The sequence below is a fragment of the Pomacea canaliculata genome, linkage group LG9, assembly GCF_003073045.1.
Source record: "Pomacea canaliculata isolate SZHN2017 linkage group LG9, ASM307304v1, whole genome shotgun sequence".
Taxonomy (NCBI): domain Eukaryota; kingdom Metazoa; phylum Mollusca; class Gastropoda; order Architaenioglossa; family Ampullariidae; genus Pomacea; species Pomacea canaliculata.
The window spans coordinates 5,184,283-5,201,796 of NC_037598.1; the positions used below are offsets into that span (position 1 = coordinate 5,184,283).

General features: G+C 41.8%; 3 protein-coding genes across 5 annotated transcripts; all 3 read right to left on the minus strand.

Moving 5' to 3' along the window:
* Window positions 1–5,040: 5,040 nt before the first annotated feature.
* LOC112572920 lies at window positions 5,041–6,695 on the minus strand. The gene is made up of 2 exons (XM_025252912.1): window positions 6,589–6,695; window positions 5,041–6,095 (listed from the first exon to the last, which is right to left on the minus strand). Exons 1-2 carry the CDS (start codon window positions 6,620–6,622, stop codon window positions 5,581–5,583), a joined length of 549 nt encoding a protein of 182 aa, XP_025108697.1. The 5' UTR covers window positions 6,623–6,695; the 3' UTR covers window positions 5,041–5,580.
* A 340-nt stretch (window positions 6,696–7,035) lies between these two features.
* LOC112572808 lies at window positions 7,036–9,334 on the minus strand. The gene is made up of 4 exons (XM_025252701.1): window positions 9,086–9,334; window positions 8,902–8,964; window positions 8,193–8,361; window positions 7,036–8,034 (listed from the first exon to the last, which is right to left on the minus strand). The coding sequence occupies exons 2-4, from the start codon at window positions 8,924–8,926 to the stop codon at window positions 7,821–7,823; spliced, it is 408 nt and encodes a 135-aa protein (XP_025108486.1). The 5' UTR covers window positions 8,927–8,964; window positions 9,086–9,334; the 3' UTR covers window positions 7,036–7,820.
* A 2,186-nt stretch (window positions 9,335–11,520) lies between these two features.
* LOC112571602 lies at window positions 11,521–17,499 on the minus strand. Of its 3 annotated transcripts, none has more exons than XM_025250724.1 (8): window positions 17,240–17,499; window positions 16,721–17,087; window positions 14,723–14,811; window positions 14,448–14,497; window positions 13,840–14,046; window positions 13,389–13,590; window positions 12,825–12,960; window positions 11,521–12,391 (listed from the first exon to the last, which is right to left on the minus strand). In XM_025250724.1, exons 4-8 carry the CDS (start codon window positions 14,467–14,469, stop codon window positions 11,954–11,956), a joined length of 1,005 nt encoding a protein of 334 aa, XP_025106509.1. In that variant the 5' UTR covers window positions 14,470–14,497; window positions 14,723–14,811; window positions 16,721–17,087; window positions 17,240–17,499; the 3' UTR covers window positions 11,521–11,953. The 3 variants fall into 3 exon arrangements, with proteins under 3 accessions (XP_025106509.1, XP_025106506.1, XP_025106507.1); XM_025250721.1 differs by having other exon boundaries at window positions 14,723–14,814; XM_025250722.1 differs by having other exon boundaries at window positions 14,723–14,814; window positions 15,068–17,087.
* Between the last annotated feature and the right edge of the window lie 15 nt (window positions 17,500–17,514).

Sequence of the window (17,514 nt, forward strand, 5' to 3'; positions counted from 1 at the left end):
CCCTCTCTCACTGATACTCGCTCTGCAGTATAATCCATCTGTTGAGTGTTCATCAATAGTTTCTTCTTTTTTTTCCTTTTAAGTTGTTGTTGTAATTATGATTGTACATGTGCGTCCATGAAGAGAAGGTTGATGACAGTGTGGACAACCTTACAACTCGTGTCGCACGAACGCTTGGCATACAAACATATTGTTGCTATCTAAAAGAGTGTGAGAGAGAGAGAGAAAGAGAGAGAGAAAGAGAAAAATAAAAACGCTGCTGGGTCAATGGATGGAGCAGGAAAATCATTAAAACCGATACAACATAGATTCCATATACTTAAAAAAAACATGGATTAGCCAGAAGCGATCCACCGTTGATTCAAACCACGGATTTGTCAACAACTACCCAGTTTATATATTCAGAACACAGACTTGTCAAGACCAGGCCCTCGTGTATGTAAAACCTCGAGTCGCCAGCAGCCATCCAGCAGGGATTAAAAACACAGATTGGTCAACGAGGGATTCAGTATGAATTCACAACAGATTCGCCAGCAGCTTTAATGAGTCCACGATTTTCTAACCACGGACAGGAATGAATGTGGATTAGGGTGCCACTCACATTCGTGATGAAAGATGAACACATTCGACATGAGAAGACGAAGCGTATCACAGGATCAGCCTCGCAGCATCAGCTTTATACAAACTTCAACATCCTCAGTCACTAGCATTTGTTTGGCAGACACTTTCAGCTCATAGACTTACTGACATTTCTTGTCCACACAGAACCCTGATTCTTGTGTCTTGCAGGATAAACTCTTAGACTGAATGTTTTGTGTTCCTTGGGGATTTCTTTTTCTTTTTTTGCTGATTTTAAAATTTTATTTTTCACTAACTCCTTCATTACAAAACTATCAGCAGATTATTTTTCTGTCGTCTAATATATTTACACTATCTTGATTGTGATGACAGGTATGTCTTTACTTTAGTGTTCTTACTGATTCTGTCATTCTTTCTTTATTTAACTCTTTCTGTTCGTTTTTGTGCCTGTCTTGCTTTCTTTGACATTCATGCCATCGTTTTTTGCTTGGTGTGTGTGTGGGTTATTTTTTTTTTTCTTTCTACAAAATCTTATTTGTTTTCCTACTTTCATAAGGGTAAGTGGCCGCTAACACTCGAAGAAGGTCTTGATAAGGTTGATGGGTGGTGGTCTACGATCTTTATACATCCCCAGCTGGTGCAAAGCTGGGCGGAAAACAAAGAGAAAGCAAACAAACTTTTTATCTGAAATAATCAAGGGAGATTATTAACGAAAACATCTCCAGAAACGAGGTTGGTGGGTAGCGAAGAATGGGTAGGGTCTGCCCCTTCTCCCGACCAACACTTACTCAGCCCCACAGCCTGCAAGTGGGGTTAAGGACAAGTCAGAAATTCCCTGGCCGACAGATGAGTAATAACATCTGGCAGACCACAAATGGAATGTGTCATTCTAGTCTGATAATTGGCGGAGACTGAAATCAGTTTGGGCGCAATCGCGGATCTCAACCGATGTGTGGCTGTGCCCAGCCAGGTCGCCTCTACCCTAAGGAAGTAGGGGGCAGTGGCTGTTTAGTTTACTACCGTTTGAATGAGTGAAAGTGTGACTGAGTGAAGGAATGTGCTAGACACAAAAAAAAAAAAAAAAATAGAGGGTATAATAAAGGCCATATTTATTGAAGATTGAAAAAAAGGTAATTCTTAAAGGCTAGCCAGAGTGTAAAATTATGTTCAAATGTGTTAATTAATTAAAAGATACCATTTCCCCCCCCCAAAAAAAAAACTAAGATCTGTTGAGGAGATGCAAAGTTTACAAAGGCTCGGTTTTCACCTGGATTTTGCACAATAGTGAAAACCTCTTTTCTAGTGATGTCACCAGAGTACGTTCGTTGATTGAGTAATTAACATCTCATTAACCTGTGTTTCTTTCATTAGCAACAGCATTCGGGGGCGTCACTAGCGTTTAGGTCAACCCACCTGTGCACTTCTTAAAAGCAAATTAACATAAAAGAGTATAAGAATAAACTAGAATCAAATAAAAGAATTCATGAGCAGTAAGAAAAGCTTTGAGCATATGTTAATGAGGTTTTGTCCAACCAGCGAGCCGATATTTGACACGTGACAGAAACTGAGGGGGTTTTTTTTCCCCCAAAATAAAAATGAAAAACAGCATGATATTTCGTTATCAGAATAATTTATTGCCCAGACTCTTTTTTTTTTTTTTTTTTTTTTTTTTTTTTTTTAGTAATACATAGTTTTCAATTAACCTAACCTACACAGATGTAGATTATGTTACTCTCAGGTTAGCCTTTAAATATGTGATGGACTTGGGTTCGCCTGATCAGGGAACCAACTACATGTATCATGCTTCGACTTTGCAGATGTAGAGGAGGTAGTAAGGGACATTGTAAGGCGCTTTGCTGATCTCTGGCAAAAGCAGTGAAGTGAGGTTGTGAGGTTGAGGTTGAAGCTGCGGTTGAGATGGCAGTTGAGGCGATAAACGGTGTAGAGAGATACGTGCAGCAGTTAATGGAACCTCATTTGTGGCGCTAGTGATGAATATCACGATTTACAGCCCACAATTTGCAGCGATTTCTCTTTTAACCTTGTCATTTTTTCCCTTTCTCCTTCTCGTCCTCTAATTCTACCTCTCATATCTCCACTTTAGTGTGCGCCTATCTTTCTAGAGAGAGAGAGTGTGTGTGTGCGTGAGAGAGAAAGAAAAAAAAATTTACCCACGATGTTTTTGTGGTAGTTGCTGTCATCTATTTTTCCTTCGTTCTCTCTTTCTATTTTCCTAGTTTTTATTATTTTTTCTTCTCTTTTTTTCTGTTTTCTAGTGTGCTAAGGAAGTTAACAAGCCCGTCAATATAATAGGTGATACTTAAACAATATGACGGCCACCACTAAAACCTAATCCCTCAAATTCTTATAAAGAGAAAATCGTTTGGTTAAATGAGGTGGGTGTGGAGAGACGGAAGACATAGCTGCTGGTAATGCTGTAATCTTCAGGAAGGAGATATAAAAGATGCATGTCTTCTTCTGTTAACCTGAAACTTTTTGCCTTGGTAATTAGAGTAATTGCTTGGTGCCGGAGACTGAACATGATATTACAACAAATATCTTGCAGACACCTTACTCTGAAGTAGCAAACACTTAATATACTAACACACAAACACATTGATAATGTATTGTCTGAAAATGGTATTTATCAACGCCAAAGAAATATTAATACTGTATCGACAGTAGTAATATACTACACATAGAAGTGACAGTGAAGGGGACCTATCGAACCATCTATCTGTGGCTTATGAGGAGACAATGCTCGGCGATGGAACCGTTGGCTGATGGGGCCGACTGCAAGCTGATCCTCCGTCGAGGCTTGGAGAACAGCCGTGGAGGCAGAGGGAGGAACAACCGCAAACGGGGGGCCAGGACTGGCCCACTTTAGGCCGCGGCGTGACAAAAGAAGCTCACCGCCCTCCCATTAGTCCTGCCAGCCAAATTCTGTCATGCGATGTTAGCGGGTGAGTGACGTCACGCTGGGTAATTAGTATGCTCCATCTGGCGGTAATGAGTCTCGGCATTGTTCACGCATGCGCACAGCAGCAGGGCGCACGCCCTCTTCGTTAACGTTTGCCCCCCACCTCCACAACCCCTCGCTCACGGGGTTTCACGCGATTTCACGTGACGAAGGTGGCGCTGCGGCCATGATAGACGCAACAGAGAGAAAGAAGAGATCAGGCTGTTTTTCCACACCCTCCCACCCCCGTTCTCCATCTCTCCTTTTCTTCAGAGCTTTCATTTAATTTGTGTTACCTCCCTTAGTTTAGAATAACTCTCCGCAAAATCCCTTTCATTTATCATCTTCCTTCAGAAAAAAAGAAAGAAAACGGGGAGAAAATCGTGAGGGAGGCACTTTTTTCCTCCGCGCCTCCTTATCAGTGATGGCTGATGACGTAATTATAGTGTAGCGACTACCCGGTAAGAGGCACCAGCGAACACTGGTCGGTTAGCGATTAAGGGGCAATTAAAAGACAATTTGGTGGCAACATCTTGCAAGAGATGATCGATTACTCTGGTTACTATCTTTACGGTAGAGACAACTGCAAAATAACGACAGTTAGGCCTGCTTTGTGCTTGTCACGCCCCCAGCATACCTCCTCCTTCTCTTCTGCTGCTTCTGCTCCTCATCTTGTGTGCTTGCCCTCTTCTTCTCTTCCTTTGATTATTATCTTCTTAGCTGCAATTTTGGTAACCACCCGTACCTCTCTCTCTCTCACTCACGTGTGGTTAGGTGTGTTTTGCTTTTATTCATTTTGGGTGTTTTTTTTTTAAAGGTTTTTGTTGTTATTTAACGATATTTTTATTTTGAGTTGCCTCTTTGATTTTTACGGTGCATGTTGTCTGTTTTATTTTATTATATTTAATTTTTTAAAGTTTTATGCTCTCTAGTCGGTCTTATGTTTAATCCATTTAATCTGTTTCTTCATGTAAACATGGTCAGTAAGGGAAGTAAATGAAAGCTGTTTGTGTCTGCATAGTAAATACACGACAACAAGCAGTTCTAACAGCTTCTCGTCTAGCTCAGCCTGGGTCGTGGTCAGCGGCGTCATCACGATTCACGGTCAAAGGGAAATAACCGTATGCCTCGCTTTTTTATCCAGTATCGTCCCCTGATTACTAGAATACGCAGCAGCGCATAAATATAAATATATAAATAAATGCAAAATATTTGTAAAGTGCATACTCACATTTCAAATGAGCGTGCTTTTAGCTTTTAAGAATAAGAACGACACATAGACAAAGGGACGAAAGCAAACTTACATATGAAATACAAAAGAACAAACAACAGCACTGACGATGAGTAAAAACGCAAAGAGGAATCAAATAACAAGAATGTAAAATATCGCGATTTTTCATATAGATATCCTTTCTTTCTTAATATTTAGACCTGTTGTTAAATGGGCTGTCAAATAAAATTTTAAACCATCCCAAGCAATCAAACAAAAATCAACAAAAAAATCATTGAAACTCTGCTCTTATATATAGATATATAAGCAAAGGCGGGCGAGTGATTCATCCACTATCTGAAACACATTTAGCTGCATCGAGGAAAAAGTTTTGTTACGTTCACAGGTGGAATTCTTTGACTGCGGCCACAAACCAGGTCTAAAAAGAGCCTGGTGTTCATGTATTGTTTATTCACCTGGCTGCCGCTAACAGCAACACAAGTTTGTGTGACGGTACAGACTGGGTGGTCTTGGTGTCAACACCGCACTGGCAGACACAAGAAAGTGGGCATCCGCTATGTTTGCGAAGTTGTCACGGTGGTAACCCTCTAAAAACACCGACTTACATGTATGAGCAACAGCGACGACTTTGTAGCAGCTTTATTTAACGTGTGCTTGCTACAGCGCACTAAAGCCACGGAGGAAATACATTTTAAACGATTGAATGCTGCTGCTAATTTTTTTTAAATGTCTTCTATTTCGTTCCACCGCTTTGAAGACGCTGGTGGTGCGCTGACATCGTGACGAAGAGTGGTGTTTGTGGACAAGATCGTTATGGCGGCTGCAGGAAACGACGTCCGTGCATCGGCCTGCTCGTCTCTTTGCCCGAATACGATGTTTCCCCCTCCTCTTCTTGAGAGGTCGACGGGTTACCGAGGGAGAACCTGGGCCTGTGCGGAGGGCGAACGGTCACAGGCATTTCCTCTGCACTCTTCCGTCGCTTGTTGCGTTTCTTTTTCTTCAACCCACGACGCCTGTGGCGCCTGTGAGACATCCCCAGGCCAGAGGTACCCGGGATGTCGGAGAAATCAGAGGTCAGTGGCTCTTGCCTGGCAGAGTCCGGCCCCTCCTCGGGGGTGTCTAGCGAGACGCCGAACTTCTCTAGGGTGGAATGCACCAGGGCGCGTTGGTAGTCCAGCTCGGCTTTCACCTGGTCCAGGTACTCGTAGCACGAGTGGCCGCTGGCCATGGCGCCGACAGCCCACGAGGTCAAGCCCCCAACTTCCGGCAGGCAGTCGCCCTGCTCGCTCACGTCCCCATGGTGCGAGGCTAAACACCACTCACCAGCTAAAAACGAAACGGATGTAGGTATGAGACAGGGTCTACGTTTAAGATTGTGAGTGTTTAGGATGAAACGAACGGAAGAGAGAGGGAGAAGGAATAGATGAAGAAGATGGAAAACAGAACTAGTCACGTGATACGAAACCCTTAAGGAAACTTTTTTTTATATGTACCGCCTCCCCTCTCCCCACTTTTTTTTTTCTTGCTTAATTTCGAAGAATTTCGACTTAGTACTTTGATATGAATCTACGCGAAAATAAATTACGAAAAAACTACAAAGAAACGCTTTTGTCTTGAAAAAAAGAAATTGTCAGTAGGTTTCTTTTGAGTGAATTGTCGCGGTCGTCTCATGTGGTCGGAAAGGTAGCTCTTAAAATTTTTCTGTTTTTATATGATTGACTGAGACTCCTCTTGTTGTCTCCTGCATGTTTGGCTTTTATTATGAAACAACATATATTCTTGAGCGTTTGTCAATAATTTTGTAATAAATTTAACTTACTTCCATCTGAATAATATCCATGGAAGTCTGCCATGCACTTTCAGGAGAAATTTTGAAGAAAACAAATGGAGACGGAAATGAACATGGATGACGTCATACAACGTCATACATACGGAATGACGTCATACAACGTCATACATACGACGACACTTTTTGTTGCGTTCTGTGTTCGTAATGGCGTGTGCTCACTTATCTACTGTGATTGGTTGCAAAACACACATACACACACGCACACATACACATATACACATTGACACTGAAACACACACAGACAAAAACACTTACACACATACTTACTCATGCATATATATATATACACAGACACAAGCACACACACATATATGTAGACATATATGCACACACATATACACATACAAAGAAGCATATACACAGGCACACACATTGGCACACAAACGAACACACAATATATATTCAAATACATGAAAATATGCACATATATATTTGCAAATAGACACATATCCATTTACATACAAAGATAGAAATTCGTATACATATACACACATAAATACACATTAAAATATGAAATATACACATGAAAAAATATATATATATATACACATCCAAACATACACATAACACACATTTTTACACACTTAACATACATGAACTTAAAATATACACATGCATGCACTCTTACATACAAATATACACATACACTCTCACTCACACATACTATACACAAGCTTGCACATAGGAAATGCATGATGTGTTTAATATGTAAACCCATGATATGTACACACAGATATTCAATCACACATACGCAAATACGCACACACACACACACACACACACACAAAATCACGATGCACATGCATTCATTTTCCATAGAAATATTTAGCCGTAACCTATAATCTTCACGACGAAAAGATTTTTAGGAAGCTAAAGCGAACATTATTCACACACAAAGGCCACGAGAATTGTCAAATATAATTTTTATATAGTATTGAAAGAACACTCGGCATAACCACCAACCGTGGTGTCCACAGAATGACGGTCAGGTATAGGATGAATATATAAGTCTTCTCGACCATCAGGCGCTGCTCCTGACCATCCACTCTCAAGACAATTCTGTTCCATCGACAGGTATGGAGGGTCCGACATCGAGACTTCTGAAAAGCGTTGTCGTGTATATACAGCACTTTCACTAGTTTCGCTCTCTGTCTTTACTATATCCTCATAAATGATTTCCTTGGCCTCTAGTACAGTTTCCTTCAAAATGTTTTCGTAAACACGGCACCATCCGTCGGAAGATTCTCGATTGTTCTTGTTTTGTCAGTCGACGCCTTGGACCTCGCGCAAAAGGTTGGTGATGGCATCACAGGTTGCCCGTCGTTGGTGTCCTCTACAGTTGTGTGAGTCTTGTTATCAACGCCGTCGTCAGGAAATGTCACATTCTTGAGAGTAGAAGTATCATTCCTCATCAGCCTGAAGAGAGAGAGAAAAAGAGAGAACTGCATGATAAATTTTGTGTCTACGGAGTAAGTCTACGGACTGACTACCGAAAAATGGAGAGAAAATGGCAAATGGACGACCTCGCCTCTTTTTTTTCCCCTCTTCTTTCTTTCTAGAGCTTATGTGCGCACCTTTTGCGGTAGTAGTCCCGAGCGACAATGATACCGATGGAAACGATGACGCCGAAGAAGACAGCACACCCCAATACAGAGCCACTGATTCTGCCGACATGGCCACCATGGGCTGGGAGGGTCTGGTCGCTGTCGATGATTGTTGGTTCCCGGGGCACAGCACCAGAGACTGAAAAGATTTGCTATGTTTGAAAGTTGAAGTTTGAAGATGCAACTTAATCTTGATGGAAATTTTTTTGTTTGTATGCCAGCACGATGCCCGGCTGTTTTCCTCTTTGTATGAGACAACTCTGAGAGCGTGACAATTTTTATTTTCAGATGTTTATTTTTAAATAACAATTTTGTCTGTGGAAGGTTCGAATTCCAATCAGAGTGAAGCGAGAACTGAGAAACTCAGCTAACTTAGCAAAGGAGATAGTACTGTTGTAAGTTGACTCGTCCGGTCACAGACCAGACAGCTGGTCATCCTGCATGCAATGCTTCATTGTCTCCTCTTCAGTGGCGACAAATATTGTCAAATGTAAGAGAAAGAAAACACGTATTATGTACTCACAGCTTGCATACTTTAACATTAAACAAAGTGGCGAGATATGTGTGACAGCCTCCATCCCTTATTCTTTCCCTCCTTTACCTCACTCCCATCCATTTTATATATCCATCCGTCTTTCTCTCTTCTCTCTTCCATTATTTCTCGCTGTTTGCACCTTACCGTTAAAAACTGTCCATGTTGTCATGTCTCCTCTTCGAGTTTGAATCAGGGAGTGTGCAAAGTCTAGAAACGTTGAAAAAATATTAAAATAAATTAGTGCAAACGAGCGAAACGTATCGTTTGTATCATTTGTCTACCTCTACATTAACTGTGAACAATCAGGGAAGCAAGTTCAGAGACTTACCAGCTCTCACAGCTCTCAGTATTTTCCTTGCAACATGGTGTCGTCCCAGATGTATCAGTGTTAGCCACCACCACACTGCAGGTCGCCGAGTGTAATTTTATTTATTTATTTTATTTCATTTTTTGAATAGCTACAACACTATTAAAAAGCCGACAGGCATTTACTCGGGATAAGTTTGCGTCTTGAACTGAACTAATTCATAGCAGAACATGCATCGCTGTGCCCTGGAGTGGGATAACTGCCCTACATCCGTGAGCATCAGCAACTTCCTGTCTGAGCTATCGCATTTCTAGGTCAGAGGCTGGGTGCACAGCACTCGCTAAGCGCTAACCAAATGGTTAAGACTTAACAGTTTAGATACCTGCTTCACGTTGACCATCTAGCCCCGATTTTTCAAACTTTTCCAGACGAGTACCACTTTCTGAAATTGTGCCACCTCCAAACCCAAATATATATATATATGTACTAGTCTACGACTTAGTCTTAGGTTCGCCGGTAGTTAGTATATAATTTATTCAGTAGTTAGTTAATTGTTAATATGATAACCTACCTATATTTTTTTTTAATCTTGTGAAAACACATTTTAAATGCTCAAAACTACGATGCCATCTCACTGATAGCACACAACCGCCTAGTCTTGGTCTTGTTTACCTCAAGTAAGGACAAGTAACTCTCGCTCACATCAAACTTTACAGACATACTGACAAACAACACCACTTGTCTCCGTGTCTGTCAAACTTTTAACTCTTGGTGACCCGGAGGTCACGATACCCACAGACCCCACGCACCTACCCGAGGGGTAATATGCAGAGTGCTGTCAAACAGGGTTACAAGGGTGCGGTCCTCAATATTCTTGACGACGAAACATTCCTGCCTCTCTGTCATTCCTGCCACTCCTGTCCTGCTTAGTGACATGATGTGCATTCGACCCCTGGTCGACCCTTCGTGTGTGAAGTCGAGAGCGCGCGTGTGAATATGTGCGTGCGAGTGTGTAAGGGTGTGATTGGTGCATGCTTGGATGAGTCCTTCAGTTCATCATACATATCAAACACGAAGGCGTGCACTCACACACAGAGAAGACGTGATGGAGGCTGCTGCACTCTGTCTTCCACGTTCAGTTCCCTAAAGGTGGTGAACCACTTACCGACCAGTCACTATGGTCACTAAACTATGGGACCCTTGACCTATAGACTGCTGACAGCAAATTGGAGGAAAAACCAGGGTTCTTCTGCTATTTGATCCCTACAAGGAAAAGAGCAACATGATAGGCAGGAGACTTCCTAGTAATAGAGAGAGTGAGAGACAAAAGGAAGGCGGAAATTGGTGTTCAAACGCCGAGTCAGCAATAAGGCCATATCCCGGGTAAACAACCGGCCGTGTAAACAAATGCGACACGCAGAAATAAAAAAAAAAAAAACGTGCATGACGAGATCTCAACCTCGAACAGCAAATCCTGACCTCATGCATACATATTTACGGTCATATACTCGTGAAAGAGAGAGGGAAGGAGAAGGAGAGATAGAAAGGAGGAGTGAACGCGAGAAAGACCATATCGAAACAGAACAATTTCATTATAACACGCAATATGATAGCCTTTTTTAAAATGAGAAACTTTTTTTCTGTTCTGACCTTTGTGAATTAGCTAAAAGGAAAGTTTGAGGAAAGTAAAACCACGACCACTCGCCCCAGAGACCCCGTCTTCCACCCGACTTTGTGTGAGTCATAACCACGTGACATGTCACACCGCCACACTTCCCTGTTCTGACCAAACATTGATTTTACGATTGGTTAGTTCAAATTTTTGCCAGCAGAATTGATCATATACGGTCTGTTAACTTTATGAACATCTGGTAACAAGTTATAATGACAATAAAAAAAAGGAGAAACAAAAAAATCACAAAACACGAGTCCCTGTCAACAAGTAGCGAGGAAGAGTATTTTGATCGTCGTTTTAATTTTCCGTTTACCTCTTTCCATTACATATTGTTCTTGTTATTGAATAGTTGGATGGAAATGGGAAATACACATCTTTGTTTAATTAGAGACATTGGTTTTGCGTCAGATATTAACCTTTATTGAGGAAAAAAACTATTCTATGTTTAGCCGAGGCACCCACGACTTTTCTCGAAGTATGACGAGGATTGTGAACAAAACTCGATCACCGAGAGAGAGAGAGACTGTGTGAGTGTGTGCACGTGGAAGATGTTTGGTGTCTGGTGTGGTGATTAAGTCACCGATGATGAGAGAAGATGGCCTCTACCTTCAGAGGTGCAGAAAATCTTACTCATTTACATAAAAAGCAACATCAGCACACAAATCATAGGCACAAGCACACATAAACACACACACACACACACACACAAACAATATCAAAGCTCTGCAAGACATGCACTTTACCACACTAGTCACACCTGCAAAACTCTCAAGCCAGTCACTTGTATTCCGGGTATGCATTGTACCTCTTTATTATAAAGTAAACAGAGATCATCACATTGGAGATTGCTCGGCACCAGTGGAGCTCAGTTCATAAAGTAATGTTAATACACAGCAACAGTCGTCAGGTGGCGGTTTACAACAAAGGACTCACTGTACTCCAGGTATTGGTTCGTGTTTCTCCTCAAGTCCAAGTACCTATACCCGTTCCGTCACTCCTGCTGTCAAGGTTGCGCGCGCCTCGCTCGTCACGTTGTGTTTTGAGGGCGGAGGGAGAATCACTCCTATCACAGTTATTCACCTTGCTGTGCTGACTACGGCTTGCAAGTTATTCCTGCTATCAGTCATCCACGTCACTCACGTAACTACGTTCAAATCATTCCTGTTTTCAGTTATTCACGTCCCTCACATAACTACCTTCTACAAATCATTCTATCAGTTATCCACGTCATTGGCATAAATAGGGTCTTCGTGTCCACCATGTTCAAGCTCGTAGTAGGGTGGGTCGATGGTAGATCTCCCCTCGCCCGTTCCCACGCCAAGAGTGATCGGGCGGGGCACAAGGTATTGTTGAGGGTCAAGGAGGATAGTTTCTGCAGGTCTCTCACCAGCTCCTTCAGCTCTCCACCGATCTCTATTGCTGCGGTCAATTTGGTCCTCCAGAGGTGAGTTGGACGGACACGGCTCGTCTGTGGTCACTTCTATCTGGATCGTGGGGCCAGCGATGGCCGGCGTGAAGTGAGCCACATCCTGCCTGTTGCCTCCCCCTGTGCCGCCAGCTGCGACGACCGTGTAGGTGTTCTGGTTGGGGTTGACGTTTGGCCGAGCCCTTGGCGGTGTTGATGTGACCAGGTCTTCATCGCGACACATGGCCTTTTGAAACCAATAGATATTCATTAAAGATTTACCCGGGTACCCCAAAACTTTCATTATTGAGTTTAGGAGCCAATACTATTTTACTAACTGCCGAACGAATAATTACCTTTCGTTTGCAATCTGTAGGGCTACAAACATCATGGACATAAGCCAAACAGTCCTGAGATCAGAAATATCTATCGTGGGATTATCCATGCATACACAGTCTTACACATATAGAGACAATGAAACAGAAATTAGAGAGACAGAGAGAGGGAGGGGGATAAAATGGGAGGGAATCACGAGAATAACGAACCCTCGGCATAAGCAACACCATACAAGCCGCAACAGAATCAACATTAGTTGCAGGAAACAGACTGTAGTGGAACCAGAACTCGATGCCCTATAATAGGCCTATATGTAAAGTCAAAGGTCATAAGACAGTTCTTACCGCGTCATCAATACACGCGTACACTTCCTCTTCTGACGGCGCGGCGCTGACGTGTGCAACAGGGGAAGTGACGCCCTTGTTCTCCCTGATGACGGTCTCTGTCTTTCTCCGCCACAAAGACGTCACCTTCAGGTGCCTGGAAGAAAGCAAGTGTGCGCATGTCACATGAGAACGGAAGTGTGTGTGTGTGGATGTCATGTGATGCTATCATTGCTATGTGTATACACATCTATAATATAGAAGTATATTATGTACATGTATTCATTCATTTATCCCCTCGACCAACAGCTATGGTCAGCCTGTATTGGTCCTCGGTAAAGGCGGTTTAGTAGGGTCACTTCTTCCGTCTATGGATATGTAAAAGTTTATTTGTTTAATTATATTGTGATGTAGGCGTTGATGTTCATTGGTCTGTATGTGTGAATGTGTGTGAATGCATGTGAATCTCAGCACGTCTCACACTGTGGATGAGTCTTTACAGGTGTAAACACATTATTCAAACATTGTATTTTCGCATTCATCATCATTCCCTTAATTAGTCAAATTACCGTAAACCTGTGTTACCTAATTGGATTTCCTCTCTTCCTCACGTAGAGAACAACACCAACAACAATCACGGCGACAAGAAGCACAGCAATGACCGCTCCAGCGATCGCACCGCCATTTCCCCCTTCTGATGACGATGACGATAACGATGATGAGGACGATGACGAGCTTGCATTAAGACATTGGTTCCTAAGCTCTTCTTTGGACTTTGAACCTTGCACTGAAAATAAAGGTTGACCTTGTAAGCTAATCGGATCTGACAAAGTGCTCAACTTAATTAATCAACTAACGATAGCATATTTAGAAACAGAATCAAATCAATCACATAATGCCATATTCTTACTAATTGTTAAAAATAAAAACATTACATCTTTGTAAGATACGCTTCCTACAACAACTTAATAATCACAGTTATCCCATGGGACAAATTCGTCTTGAGAGAAGACTCAGTTGTACTTTGTATACACACCATTTCGGCACCGTTGCCATGGCTCCTGTACATTACATTTCACTTCATCAGTTCTCCCGCAGGCGCTTTGATTGAACTCTGTGCCCAGTGGACATCCTTGTTTAACTATAGTTTGTCGACTTGCACATATGTAGAAATGTACACAGCTACACGGGTCTATGTACATCATGCCATCTTCACATGGAATTGTAATCGTCGAACACGACCCTGAAGAAACAAGTGAAACGGATATAAAATACACATAAAAAATAAAATGATAAACTACATCCGACAAGCATTCTTAACAAACATACCTTAATTCAGATTAAGATTGACCTGACATGTTTGCCTCACCTAATGAACTCGAGAGTTCTCCCTGTCATTGATGACATACATGAAAGTTGTGTCAAGAACTTGAGAATGAACTTCCTTTATTCCAAACACTGAATGCATGCACAAACACTCTCCTCCCATTACCACAGAAAAAATACTTGTATACAGTAGTTTTTTGCTCATATTTATGACAGCTCTAGCTGATGTTTAACGGGATCACAAAGACACTTGAGTCTCAGACAACCCTGGAGTCCTTCCAGACATGTTTCGCAAGAAATACCAGACTGGAGTCTTACCGTTAAACAACGAGGAGGCCATGTTGCCCGGACAGCTGTCATAAAGTGATCTGCAACAAGAAGAGTAGTCTAGTATTATGAACATGTTAATCAAAGGTTGGAATTTACATGATATCTATGCTAAGATATCGTTTCCTACATTTATCATTTATTTTTTAGAGTACCGTATCACATTCCTTTTATAATACACTTAGAAAGAGCAGGAGGCAGTCTACAACAAATTTATTCAGTTACATGCCCTGAGTTTATCTCATCGTGGTGTGCACTGAACTCACCTGTCACTTAGATTTTAGTTGCTGAAGAAGGTGTATGGATACATGTCGAAAACTTCAGTGGAAACTACTTTTTAAGTTTAGTTTTCCTTCTACTGAAACAACAATTATCAACGTCAGCGACAGCGAAACAAATCCAAGTATTTTTCAGGCATTAACAGTAACCTGAGGCAGTAATATAGAATATAATAGACAAACATCTTTGAAGTTATGGAACCGATTATCTTGTGTCAGGATTATTTACTATTTGTTCATGGGATTACAAACAATCTGCAATAGTCGAAGGCGAATATTAAACCACAGTGGGTGCATTTCACGAGAAGTCCAACATCATTTTAGCCAGTTTACCTGTTTTTGCATCAGATGCAGACTTTTATCAACCTGAGAGGTCAAGGCGATATTTTTCATGTCTGGTGAAGAAGACTCATCGTTTACAAAGAAGAGCATTTTCAGACTCTAAATGGACAGTTCTTTATTCAGCAAGGCAACTAATATTCCTCCGAAAATGGAGGCTTGCTTGCACCGTGACTTCATATGCGAAATCACGGACGTCTATAAGGCTAATCTGTGTTAGTCTATGTTGTACACAGAGGTGAATAAATATCATTTGACCGCGGATCGATCAATCATGTCAGACATATTTATGGCACAAGTGTATTACTTCCCTGTCCTCAGTCAGCAATTCTGAAAGACAGCAGAGAGAAATATGAGCACACACAGATGAATGACTATATAAACTGATAAACGGTTTATATCGATAGACAAGAACAAGAGATGACTGAGTAGTCGATTGAGCACTATTCATTTTTTCTACCATCATATTCTCCGTTTACGAAAGAAAACACGCAGCTGAAAGGCATCTTCAAAACAAACAAAAAAAGAGAAAATTCTTAGAAACCTATAAACTGTCATTCTCGTTCTCAGAAGCATGGAAAAGATTTCTTCAAGCTGAAATCTGGAGGAAATGGTGCAGATTGAACAGAGTGGTGATGTACATTGCATGCTGGGAGCAACAGTTTACACCACAGCACGTGTGTTGGTCTGTGTTTGTTACTGGCTGGTGGAAGTGTGTTGGCTTGGTAAGATTGTAAACAGTTTATGGGTAATGAATCACCACTCTTCCACTTTCCTCTCCCTAATAAACACTGTCTACTCATCCCACCACATAAGCCCTACACTAGACTAGCTCATAACACAAAAACACTGTCTACACCACCAGTTAAACTCTAGACTAGCTGATAACACAATAAACACTGTCTACTCATCTCACCACATAACCTACAGTAGACTAGTGATAACACAATAAACGCTGTCTACTCATTACACCACATAAGCCCTACACTAGACTAGCTCATAACACAAAAACACTGTCTACACCACCAGTTAAACTCTAGACTAGCTGATAACACAATAAACACTGTCTACTCATCTCACCACATAACCTACAGTAGACTAGTGATAACACAATAAACGCTGTCTACTCATTACACCACATAAGCCCTACACTAGACTAGCTCATAACACAAAAACACTGTCTACACCACCAGTTAAACTCTAGACTAGCTGATAACACAATAAACACTGTCTACTCATCTCACCACATAACCTACAGTAGACTAGTGATAACACAATAAACACTGTCTACTCATCTCACCACATAACCTACAGTAGACTAGTGATAACACAATAAACACTGTCTACTCATTACACCACCACGCTAGACTAGTCTCAGTCTGAAGCCCTGACAGTGTTACTGTACATCCTGTTGCTCAGAATATGTCAGTGTATACACTCATAATCATGTCAGTCGACTGTCCATGTCCTACACGACACAGGTGAGGTCCTGCAAATAATTTACTTCAGTTCCGTGATACAAACGACTATTAACGTGTCTAATCAAACATTTTGAAGACACCATTTTGAAAACCATTGCTAATCCAAGATTCAAAGCAAGCAATATCACACAAACAATATACATGCTCAGGGTACGAGCTGACTTACCGAACAAATCTTCTTCCTTTCACCAGGTAGTCAGGCAGTTAGTTAACTACTTTCTCTTTTTCTGTCGGCGTGGCTCCTCTGGTCCTGTAGTCTATTAATAGCAACATTTATACGTTGTTCCGACGGACGGACAGAAGGTTGGACAAAGGTGTGTCACAAAGCTACCAGACACCAGCCATGGTGGAGTCACGAATGAAATGATATCTTCACTCATTGCTGATAGGTGGTCGTCAGTCTGCACATTGCCAGCCAGTGACATCACTCGGGATCTCGTGCCAGTCGTCGAAAACAAGTCGTTATTGTGGGAAAGGGAATCCCGGTAGTTAGTCAGGGTGCGGTAGTGCAAGTCAACAGGCCGGCCATGCACCTGAGAGAAACAGAAAAAAGTAGGAGAAAGAGGAAAGAGTGCTTTTTGGCGACCGTGTGTGTGCGCGCTCGTTTTTCTTCGTTCCCACGCGCTGACCCATAAACGACAATAATAATAATAAAAGGAAGGTGAGTGGAAGAAGATCAGCTTACTTCTGAGATGTCCCTTTCCTTGTACAACTGGTCAATAAGGAAAAACAGCTTTGAACCCAGGATCACTAATATCGTACTCAGAACCAATCAGCTAATTCTGGAAAACATTTCCCGACACAGAAACTAGAAAACCCAGACCTCCAACATCGAGCTATACACTGGGTCACGGGTCCTTCCGGCAAGTCTGTATTAATTAATTAGTGTGGACAATGTTTGATCCGCTTAAAGTGATTATTTCCATTGTGGTGGAAGGATAATTCAGCTGATAAGAAAGG

Excerpts from the sequence above, each read along its gene's own strand:
- LOC112572808 (XM_025252701.1), bottom strand. The coding sequence starts at position 8,926 with ATGACAACATGGACAGTTTTTAACG. Across the intron at positions 8,362-8,901 it reads AACATGGACAGTTTTTAACG|TCTCTGGTGCTGTGCCCCGG; the intron begins GTAAGGTGCAAA and ends AAATCTTTTCAG. Across the intron at positions 8,035-8,192 it reads CGGGACTACTACCGCAAAAG|GCTGATGAGGAATGATACTT; the intron begins GTGCGCACATAA and ends CTCTCTCTTCAG.
- LOC112572920 (XM_025252912.1), bottom strand. The coding sequence starts at position 6,622 with ATGGCAGACTTCCATGGATATTATTCAGATGGAA. Across the intron at positions 6,096-6,588 it reads TGGATATTATTCAGATGGAA|CTGGTGAGTGGTGTTTAGCC; the intron begins GTAAGTTAAATT and ends TTTCGTTTTTAG.
- LOC112571602 (XM_025250724.1), bottom strand. The coding sequence starts at position 14,469 with ATGGCCTCCTCGTTGTTTAACG. Across the intron at positions 13,591-13,839 it reads ATGGCAACGGTGCCGAAATG|TGCAAGGTTCAAAGTCCAAA; the intron begins GTGTGTATACAA and ends CTTTATTTTCAG. Across the intron at positions 12,392-12,824 it reads ACGCGTGTATTGATGACGCG|GCCATGTGTCGCGATGAAGA; the intron begins GTAAGAACTGTC and ends TGGTTTCAAAAG.